Genomic DNA, 11,728 nt, shown 5'->3' on the forward strand with positions numbered 1-11,728 from the left:
AAAATGCATCAGAAAGTACACAGCCAAATTTAAATGATTTCCAAGTAAATCATAATAAGATCTAAAAATAAAGGTGCAAGAACTATCATCAATCACAACCATCAGTTGCAATCCTTTGCACACTGCCACCCATTGAACACAATGGGGCATATTTCTGAGTAAGCACGAAGTGTAGGCTGCAATCCTAGCCCCAGTTACTTGGGCGCATACCCCCATTGGATTCAATGGGATTTATTTCTGAGTAGACATGGATAGGATTGTGCTGTTTGTGCTACCATTTTTTACAACGCTGTTGCTATGCCCATTAACCTGTCGGGCTTTTCAGAAGGTGGGTGCTTAGAAGGGAAGTCGGAGGAATCAAAGGGGAACGCTGGAGGAATTCTCAGAGGAACGGCCATCACAATTTTGTTTTCTTTCTGACAAGCAGATGCGCTACACAAAGAAGGTGTCCGTCTGGCCAGTCGCCTTTGCCGGGGGCCTCAGGTACGAGTCCCCAAAGGTGAGCCCGGCAGGCAAAGTGGTGGGCTGGAAGGTCGTGTTCGACCCTAACCGGCCCTTTGCCATTGACATGGCTGGCTTTGCCATCAGCCTCAGGCTGATCCTGGAGAAGCCTCAGGCCACTTTCAAGCTGGACGGAGTGAAAGAAGGTTACCAAGAAACTAGCCTGCTGAAGGATCTGGTTACGATGGATGGATTGGAGCCCAGAGCCGCCAACTGCACAAAGGTTAGCATGGCCTGAATGTTTGCACAACAGCCTTCCCCCCCTCTCCCCCCCCCCCGCCATCCACTTCCACTCTGGAAGGTGCCTCTCATCAGAGATTAGGCAGGCCAAAGGTAGATTATGGGGAGCACATCCAGTTCTTTTGTATTGGGCACAGAGCTTCTGGGGTACCACAGATGGTGCCATAACTATGACAGCCAATGGAAGGGGGGAGGACCAGATTTTAGCATCACACACAGGGGTCCACTGAAATTTGAGACACCAAGGTCTGCCACTGGGTAGGCACCCACTGTTGAGTGTTTCCAGCATGTTTTAGTATCTTACTGCAATGAACATTAATGATATTTTATGAAATGTCTTATGGTTCAACATTCTGTGGCTACAGAGCGTGCTTAGTCTTCATTTGGGGTATTCCCAAACACTGGGGTTCTGCCAAGCCCTCCGATCCCCTTCCCTCTTATGCAAATATGGGGGTTGTTTGGTTACAAAGGGATCAGTGCTCGTGGAATTGTTCGTTGATTTGTTTCATAAAAATAAAATTTATATCCTGCTTGATTGTAAAAAACAAACAAAACCCACCTCAAAGCAGTTTACAGAAAGATAAGCAATAAAATTAAATTACAAGCCTAATTTAAGTACACAGTTAAAAAACTAAAACAGATGAAAATTAACTCAACTCAAATGAATTCCACATTAGTAGGAGTGATTGTTATTTAATTGATTTTGTTTTTTGCGAAATCCTGTTTCATCTTTTAAAAGGGAAGGTTATTGCTTTGTTTTGTGTTTTGTTTTAATTATTTACTTGGTGTTTTTATCTTATATTTTATTCTGTGAACCGCCCTGAGATCTTGTGACAAAAGGCGGAATATACATTTAATTCATTAATTCATTAATAGAAAGAGCAGTATCAACATGCCCTTCCAACAAGGCTTGCAGCTCCTATCGATGTATACATGTTCCAGAGATTCTTCTGTTCAGACAGAAGTATACATTCAGTTCAGATGTATACATTCCAGAGGTTTTATGAATGGCTGCCGTGCATATTTGCCAATATTTGCCTTCAGGTTCAGCCATGACATCCTAATAAGGTGCACACTCTCTCTGTAGGTCTTGGTCTGGCACACGAGGACAGAAAGACCAACACTGGTTAATGAAGGCAAACGCGGATTCACAGATCCAAGGGTGGAGGTGTAATTGGGAAATCACCTTATTCTGTAAGTATTTGCATGCATGGGCATAGCCGGGGGAGGGGGGCAGGGTGTCAGGAGTTTGGCCTACACTCGAGTAGGACCCTGGCAGAGACACATGCCCAACTGGCATGTTCTCTCCCTCCTGGTAAACTGTTTGGGAGCTTCAAAAGCTTTTTTCTGCCCGAACATCACAGCGACCGATGCCAACCTCGGTTGGCACACTTAGGGATCCACAGAGTCTTTACAGCATTGCATGACAGACCTCAGCAACTCAGCATGTTGGCTAATCTACTTTATTTACATATAAACACACACGGAGCACTGCAACATGACTCCCTCTCTCTCTAGCATCAGACAGCAAAGAGGAAAAAGAACAAAGGACAATAGTCCCACTTCACGGAACACAGTAACACAAACATCCTGTCTCTGTCACATCCCACTCTGTGGAGTCAAAACATACCGTCATGTGAAAGACAAAAATCCCATGACTGCAATCATGGAGCAGGAATTCTAACACAGGGAAGTGCAGCTGCCCCACCCTAAATCAATAAAAATACATAGCTAACTAAGGTTCTGCCCCCTCCCTCCCAACAAAAATCCTGGCTATGCCCATGTTTGTGTGTGTGTGTACTTCATTGTAGGCTTGTGAATAGTTCTTCTGAATAACTTAATGGGACGCGGGTAGCGCTGTGGGTTAAACCACAGAGCCTAGGACTTGCCGATCAGAAGGTCGGTGGTTCGAATCACCGCTACGGGGTGAGCTCTCATTGCTTGGTCCCTGCTCCTGTCCACCTAGCAGTTTGAAAGCACGTCAAAGTGCAAGTAGATAAATAGGTACCGCTTTGGCAGGAAGGTAAACGGCGTTTCTGTGTGCTGCACTGGTTCGCCAGAAGCGGCCTAGTCATGCTGGCCACATGACTCAGAAGCTGTTCGCCGGCTCCCTCGGCCAATAAAGTGAGATGAGCGCCACAACCTCAGAGTCGGCCACGACTGGACCTAATGGTCAGGGGTCCCTTTACCTTTACCTTACCTAGGATGCAGAACCTGAAAAGATTAAGATATTTCAGTCATCCTAACTATCTTTGCTGTGCTAGCTACGGTCACATTCACACCATAAATTTAAAGCACTATGATACAGCCATGGCTTCCCTCAAATAATTCTGGGAGCTGTAGTTTGTTAAGGGTGCTGAGAGTTTTTAGGAGACCCCTGTATTCCCCTCACAAAACTCCAGTTCCCAGAGTTCCATGTGAAGAGGAATTGGCTGTTAAACCACTCTGGGAATTTTTGCCCTGGGAAGGAAACAGAGGTCTCCTAACAAAATCTACAACTCTTTCGAGAAAGTTGTGGCAGTTTAAAGTGGTATTCATGGTGCTTTACATGTATGGCATAAATGTGTCCTAACCTACTGGAACTCAGGGCCTTTGCAGATGCCATAATAATTTGTACTCAATATGATATTTGGGCCATTCTACAGGATCCTACTTCCATGCCCTCTGGCTCCTGCAGAAACCCTGTAATTTTTTTAAAACTGAAAATGTTGCTGGGTTTTTGTTTGTTTTTCATCTCGTCATTGTTCTATAGCACAAGAGTGCCCTTCCAAGTGGTAATGTTGGGGAAGCATCGCAGAACAGTTAATAAAGCAGAATGATCCAGTACAAATGCAGCATTAATGTACCATTTTGGGGACAATGACATATTGCAAAATACACCGCAGGGGGGGGGACCCAAATTGCCCAGTCTGGAGTGGCCCTGACTCAGCCCATGATAAGAACAACCTCTGGTACAGATTCTTATAAAGTGTTTGGCTGTGTAAATAAGAGTCAGGGCAGTCTCCAGGGCATAGGCAATGGTTAATTTAGTCTTGCAAAGGTTTTCCTTTAGCTATGTATGTCATGTAACCACAGTTCATGCCGCAAGGGACCTCCTGGAAATGAATTCTACATCACAGCATTAGGTTGAGCCGGTGGAATGGACTTGGAAGGCAAAGGTAGGGAAGGCTTGATTTCCTTTAATAGTTAAACTTGCCCAAAGGCAAGAATCTGAAACCACCTATATGCAGCACTGCAGCATAAATACTTCTTTGTTCTCCAAAATATTAGCTTCTTTGTGGTTTTTAGGGGGTTTTTTACAAAAAAAAGAAGAGACGATTTGTTGAGAAAATCCTAGTTTAGCTATCTTTGCGAACTGAAACGATAAAGCCCTCTTGGCCCGGACACGACCAAGTTTGTTACCCTCAGGCAGCACCATCATAGCCTGGCAGAGGTCAGGGACTACAAATCTGATCCTGGCTTCACAGAAAGGCGCAGAAAGGACATATTGTAAAGCCTTTGGAGCAGCGTAACAAAGTGAGGGGAATTAGTATCTGCTGACGACTCCAAAACACGGCTTTTCAGGGACTGAGGCTTCTGTTCCGGTTAATTCCAACAGGATTTATGTCAGAGTTTCTGAAAGACGGTGCCCTAATTCTCTCTGCATATAAAAATGGGTTGTGTCCATCTTGGGCTTGGCTTGTAGATTAAAGAGGGAAAGCAGCCTGGGAAAAAATATGACCTGAATTGGGAGCCAAACTAAATGCTGAGTGTGGAACATAAGAAGTTGCTTAATACCAAGTCAGGATGCTTGTCCATCCAGCCCAATACAGTGGTACCTCGGGTTACATACACTTCAGGTTACATACGCTTCAGGTTACAGACTCCGCTAACCCAGAAATAGTGCTTCAGGTTAAGAACTTTGCTTCAGGATGAGAACAGAAATCATGCTCCAGCGGCGCGGCGGCAGCAGGAGGCCCCATTAGCTAAAGTGGTGCTTCAGGTTAAGAACAGTTTCAGGTTAAGTACGGACCTCCGGAACGAATTAAGTACTTAACCTGAGGTACCACTGTATTGTCTACTCTGACTGGCACGGCTCCCAGGCAGATTACATTAATGTCACCTGCTCCTTTTAACTTCAGTACTGGGGTCTGCAGTGGGTTTGCCACAGAAAACAGCAGCCACATGTTTACCTTTTCTCCCTCCAGAACACCTAGTGTGAATGTATTAATCTTATGAAGCTTTGCCTGTCTCTGTCTACCTCTGTCTATATGCAGGAAGAGAAATAGATACAGGTCTAGCTATCTTTATATCTCTTTCTATATATCTTTATGCACACATTACCATTTACTTCGGCTCCACTGTGCTCCCACCGCTGGTGTGTGAAGCCGAGTACGCGTGATGTTTGCCACAATCCCTATCTGTCCTGTAGCTTCTTGAGAATTGCCGCTGTTTGATGGGTTTGCTCTCAGCTTCCATCTGATTTGAAAACACCAGCCACTGTTAAGGTGTGTGCATTTCAGGTGTCTGTCAAACACGTGCGGATGGCAGCACATGCACGGATGGTGGTTTCATTGAAAAGGAGTTCAGGGCAGGTTGCAGGTGCAGGGAAATGAATCAGGTAATGTGGATCGGGTGAAGACACCCCGGCTCCTCTCTGGTGTGTACAGCAGTGTAAACATGTGATTTATATCACAGCAGAGGGAAGACATCTCCCTGCATTTTATGCCACTAAAGTGTGAGCAGTCTATATATATCTCTCTCTCCTGCTGTGCCAGAATTTTTAGAAACCAATTTGTGATTTTTAAATGCGATTTTTAATTTATGTATTGTGATTTTTAAATGTGTAATTTGTTAGTTTTGACCAATAATAATAATAATAATTTTTTTATACCCCGCCCATCTGGCTGGGTTTCCCCGGCCACTCTGGGCAGCTCTCAACAGAATTAAAAGCACAACAGAACATCAAACATTAAAAACTTCCCTAGACAGGGCTGCCTTGAGATGTCTTCTAAAAGTAAGATAGTTGTTTATTTCCTTGACATCTGATGGGAGGGCGTTCCACAGGGCAGGTAAGCCAGGAACTTACCTGCCATCTACAAAATATTTATACCTACATACTTCAAAGCTCATCCTGCCCTTCATTTTAGACAGATAGACAGACAGATAGACAGACAGACAGACAGACAGACAGACAGACAGACAGACAGACAGATATCAGGAAACTGCAACAAGAACAGGCAAAGTCACTCCACCACAGACATCTTGGTTTGTACAAAGTCAAGTTTTTCACTGTGTGTGTGTAGAAATGCTGTTTTCTCCCCCCCCCAACCCCATTCTCTGCTGCCTCCTGGGCCAACCACACATACACAGATTGCAGTGTCTCATGGAAAAGCTTGATTTAGCCTAGCAACTGTCTGCATCTCTCTAGGGAGATCTTCCTCGCACTTTGGGAACCCCGAGGCTAAATGGTCAATTTGCAAGATCTTCTTCAGCTGTAGGATTGAAAATACTCATTTGTGTTGTTGCAACCCTCAAAAATGCCCTCCAGAAGAATCAAAAAGATGACTGTGGTTGCTTTTGGGGGGGGTTATATAATAAGCCCCCACAATAACAAGGAGTGGAGGGGTTGCTTTTCTTCCTCCTTTCTTGCTATTTTATGCAGCTGCTCTGTCTCCGTTCTACATCGCTGATGTAAAAAGCTTGTTTCTGCCTGCAGCAAGCATATGTCTTGGAGCTGCCTCCAAGTTGCCAGTTAATTTTCTCTCTCCCCTCCCCTCTCCCGCTTTTCTAGGAGACTGGATGGCATAAATAACTATCCTTAACCATGAAAGTAAAAGATAGTTGCTTACAATCCTCTTTATAATAGAACTTCTTCAGATCTGGGCAGAAAATAAAATGTTCAAGAACAGGTGTTGTTTCCCCCCCCCCTACCCAGCTATATTCTTCAACCCACTGGGCACAATTTAGCACAGACTTAAGCAAGCTTAACTCCCTTAAAATAAATTGGCTTGAGTACGCTTGGCCCTGCGCTGGATTGTGAGAGGCGGAGGGAGGCATCCAAACCTACTCAAGGGCAAACACTATTGAAAGTAATATAACTGGGATTCCTACTCGTTTTCTGTGGGTCTTGCATCAGAGCCAGTGTGTTGTAGTGAGGATAGTCACTGATCTGCCTTCCAGGAGATCTGGGTTCAAATCCCTGCCGAGCTGGGTGACTTGCCTGTAACTTTGGATCCATTACTTCCTTACTCCTATTTTGTAGGCATTCCAAATGGTTGGGAAGGAAGTGCAAAGAAGTGTAATGAATGAGGAAGAGCGGTGGACTTGTAATCTGGTGAACCGGGTTCGCTTCCCCGCTCCTCCACATGCAGCTGCTGGGTGACCTTGGGCCAGTCACACTTCTTTGAAGTCTCTCAGCCCCACTCACCTCACAGAGTGTTTGTTGTGGGGGAGGAAGGGAAAGGAGAATGTTAGCCGCTTTGAGACTCCTTAAAGGGAGTGAAAGGCGGGATATCAAATCCAAACTCTTCTACTTAGGATTGTTACACCACTGCCATCTTGAAAAGCCCAAATCCATCTGAATAATCCATTTCACTTCAGTGCTGTGATAAACCTCCTCCACAATATATGTATTAGTTTCAAAAACAAGATGTTTGGTTTCCTGGCTAACTCCATAAAGCTGGAAGAAAGAAGCAGAGCAAATTATAACACTTCAGTCACATCCATCGCATACGTTGAAAGCATTCTTATGTCACTTTAACAGTCGTGGCTTCCCCTCAAAGAATCCTGGGAACCGTAGTGACCTTATTATACCTGCCACTTTCTCTCAGCTGAACCTACTTTACAGGGTTGTTGTGAGCATAAGTAAATACTGGAGGGAGACCATTTTTTCTGAAGCCCTGAAGCCCTCGAAGGAAGGATGGAGCGAAAATGTAATTAAAAATAATATTATATTATTACAGCCATGAAATTAGTTCCAAGGTCACTTCGAACTTGCCTTTCCTAAATGATAGCACACCCCCCCCCCGTGTGAGACATTGTTTTTGAAAATGGATCAAAAGAAGTTTCATAAGAATAAGTATAAAAGATGCACGCAATCCAGTTTGGGAGGTGGGTGAGTCAGCATGCGAAACCTCCTAGGCTAGAGTTACCAGATGTCCCCGTTTCCCGGGGACAGTCCCCAGATTTGCAAATAACTCCCCGGGCAAATTCCATCCCCGGAATGTCCCCGGATTTCATCTAATGTCCCCGGGAAACGCAGCAGTGGCAGTCTCAGCAGCCTGGAGCAGTTGTCTCTGGCTGGCTTCAGGAGCTGCTTGGAAATCCCCATATGATGGTGGGGCAGGCGCTCTAAGATGCAGCTTCTGGGCTGTCTCCACCTTCCCTGACCCCAGCAACTAAGCTGTGAAGGGAGGCTTCATCGGTGCAGCCTACCAACTACTTGCGTGCAAACAGGAGCAGGGCAAGGATCTCTCATCTGTGAAGGGAGGCTTCACACTGCCTATCAGAGCTTGCATGCAAGCAGCCGGAGGCAGGGATCTCTCAGTTAGGCAATGGGAAGCCTCCCTTCCCAGCTGAGGGATCCCCGCCCCCTCCTGCTTGCACGCAAGTAGGAATGGGATTGGGGCTGCTCTGATGGGAGGCATTGCGGTGCCCAAGCCTTGCCACCGCCACTCTTGGCTCTCCTCCGCCTTCCATGCACAATGCACCACGCATCGCTTCCCTACCACCACCACCACCGAAGATCCAACAACTCAGGGGCTGCCCAGGCTCATGGAAAAAAGAGATAGAAGCCTCGGAGGAAGGGGAAATGTGGTGGTTGAGGTCAAGGTGGTGGCCGCCCCTCTGCCACCGCCATCACTGCAGCATTAACGTCCTGAATGTGTATTATTTAATTGATTCATTGATTGATTCATTGGAAATCTGGATTCATTGGAAAAAAATCTTATCGTAAGCAGAGATTCTACTGCGTTGATGCAAGGTGTTCTTTGACAATGATCTGGTTGACTATGTCCTAAGACACACTGAGTACCTATACACATTTCTTTAAAAATCCCCCCTCCCCTATTTGTTTTGCAGGTAGCAACTGTTCTCATCTCTACACTTGCTCAGCAGCAAACTGATGCAGCAATGAAGAATAACATCCTACTTGTGTTCATAGCTACCAGCTTCCCACGTCCCGAAAGCCATGACTGAAAGACTGAAAGGAAGTGAATGTAGAACCCCAAGTCCAGTTGCTTTGTACAATGGCCATTCATCATGCAGCTAGGAGAAATTGTTTCTACGTTTGTATTTATTTCTTGAAGGACTTTAAAAAAATATAAATGTGTGTGTATGTGTGTGTGTGTGTGCATGCACACGCACACACCCACCACTTCCAGGGCAAGGGAAGAAGAACCAGGTTTTCACTTTGGACACAGCTCTTTCTGGTAACCTCGCATCCTGATTTTTGAAGCTCTGCATTGTGAAGCAATGGGATGAGGGCCTCTGCAAATCTGCTCCATGCCACAGCAGTTCAAAAGGAGGCTATCCCTGCAATGGGAACAATGGAATATGCCAACATCACTTTGGGGGAAGAGAAGCTCTCAGAGTAGCTTAAAACCTCATTCAATCTGAGGGGTTTGCCCCCCCAGAAGAATGTGGTAGGGCAGTTCATGCTTGGAGGTACATGTGGTTCATTCTTTGGCTTTGTTGAGTTCTGCATCAGTTCCCTTTACAGTGGTACCTCTGGTTAAATACGCTTGAGGATACAGACGCTTCAGGTTACAGACTTCGCTAACCCAGAAATAGTACCTCGGGTTAAGAACTTTGCTTCAGGATGAGAACAGAAATCACGCTGTGGTGGCACGGTAGCAGCAGGAGGCCCCATTAGCTAAAGTGGTGCTTCAGGTTAGGAACAGTTTCAGGTTAAGAACAGACCTCCAGAACGAATTAAGTACTTAACCCGAGGTACCACTGTATATAAGATCCAAAGTGACATACATGGTTCCAGCCATCTCCAGTTCCTCTTGGATCGGAATGATAAATTGAGCTAGAAAGTGGGTCCATTGAACCCAAGAGCCTCATTGTTCCAGTTCGCATGTCACAGTAAACCATAGTTAACGGTTTGCTGTGAATGCACAAAGGGGGCTGTTTCTCCTCCCCACTAGTGTATGAAGAAGACAAACCATGATCCCTTGTTTAGTGCTATATCTGAACCAGGGAGGATGGCTTGGTTTGCTGCAACAAACCCATGATCAGTAAGCCAAGAAGAAGCCTTGGATACAGAGCATGATTTATTGGGAGTGAAACAAACCATGGTCCCTGGTTCAGATGTAATGCTAAGCCAGTGAATGTGCTTTGTTTCCTGGCCCTGAAAGCTGGGAGGGGCAAGCTGGCTAAGACCAGCATGTGCACAGGAAACCATTAACTATGGTTTACCATGATGTGTGAATGACACCATTGTCTAAAACTTATCGGGATGAAATCCTTGTGTGCGGTATTATTTGGCTAAATCTTTTTCACAAGAGAAGATGTTCTGAATCCAGAGCTTCTCTCGTCTTCTCCAAGTGGGTGAAATCCTGGCTAATAGCTAGGCAGTGGTCTTCATTAAATTCCGTGGCTGGGAGTGGGATACTGCAATAGGTGGACTTTTGGTTAGATACAGCTGGTCAGTTCTTCTATTCTTGTGGCTTTGTAGAACTATTACACATTCTGGAACTGTCGGTGCACTTGCATGATCAAACTCAACTCATTTCCTGTCCGGACAGCTATGAACTCCAACAAAACCAACATGTTTGGAGTGAGCAGAAAGTGTTCAGCCATACTGAGCAATTGACTCCAAGCTTTAAATACATGTGATGGTGGCAAAAAAATGCAGCATCACCCAGAAACAAGACTTGGAACCACTGGGGAGGGAAATGACTACTGAAAACAGAAATATTCATCCATTATGAGTGTTAAAGGGAAACAAAAGCACCTGCAAGTAATTTCTTATATTTGTAATTGGAAAAGTATTGTCAGCACATCAATAAGGTTTGGGACCAATGTAGAGTCAAAGAAACAAAGAATTGATGGACCCAAATGCCTGAAAAGGTAGAATGACATGATAGCACAAATGTTTGTTTCCGTGGTGGGCTGTGCTCACAAAAGCCCACTGCTGGTGTTTTTACATATGTGTGGAAATTCTCACACCCAAGAATTAGAAGGACACTTTTTTTAGCAACTGAGCCACCCCTAAAAATGATTCAGAAATGGCAGGATACCTATTTGTTTCTTAGCTTGTTTGTAACATGGGTCTTTTCTGCCTATGCCATTAAATCAACCTGGGTCGCCTGGCGTGTTTTATGGAAAATATACTTCCCCACTTCCCCCCCTCTGCTCTTCTGAATCTCAATAGGGAATAGCCAATTTTATACTCTCCGTTGAAATGTCATATATATTTCATGCTCGCTGCATTACAGGAGGGGGGGAAGTGGTGTCTTAAATTAGCAAAATAATTAGAAGCACAGTAATGAGGAAAGTATAATTTAAAGGAGAAAGAGGCTATGTGGGAGTTAAGGTTGGCAGGAAAGGTTTGTCAAGCTTTTCGATTCCCTTGCCAGCTGCTGCTTCTGTGGGAAATCATGGAGGTCACCTCATTATAGAACAAAGAGAATCCTGGGAAATCTCAGAGAACATTAGCTGTAGAAAATATTTGAAGAATGGGGACTGGGGCCCATACTGAACCTCTAGCATTAAGACCAAGCCACTTTTGTTCTTTTCACCGAGAGAAGGATGAGGTCCAACTGAGAAGAGAAATTATATGAACTTGGCACCTCTTTAAGGTGTTTTTTTCCTTCCTGTCAGGTCTACTGCTGTGCTTTTGAGGGCCAATTTATATGTGGGGAAGCTATACAATGTTGCATCAAGCAAATGACCCCACACTACGCAGGGCATTTTCCCCATCACTTTCCTTGTTGCAAATAGTCCAGTTTGGGAGCAAGGCTGGAAGATTGGGCTTGCCATGCAAGATCTCCAAATACAC

The 11,728-nt window shown here is 45.0% G+C and overlaps 1 protein-coding gene across 2 annotated transcripts in view; it reads left to right on the top strand.

The window, feature by feature from the left end:
* Positions 1-11,527, top strand: part of LOC308589105 (galactosylgalactosylxylosylprotein 3-beta-glucuronosyltransferase 1-like) — a 56,834-nt gene extending 45,307 nt beyond the window's left edge. For both annotated transcript variants that reach the window (XM_081198008.1, XM_081198007.1), the window contains exons 5-7: positions 428-724; positions 1,829-1,935; positions 8,803-11,527. In XM_081198008.1, coding sequence (XP_081054134.1) covers positions 428-724; positions 1,829-1,915 — 384 coding nt within the window. In that variant the 3' untranslated portion in view covers positions 1,916-1,935; positions 8,803-11,527. The remainder of the gene's footprint in view (positions 1-427; positions 725-1,828; positions 1,936-8,802) is intronic.
* Positions 11,528-11,728: the final 201 nt, after the last annotated feature.

Source organism: Podarcis bocagei (genome assembly GCF_964188305.1).
Source record: "Podarcis bocagei genome assembly, chromosome: 6".
NCBI classification, from domain to species: Eukaryota; Metazoa; Chordata; class Lepidosauria; order Squamata; family Lacertidae; genus Podarcis; species Podarcis bocagei.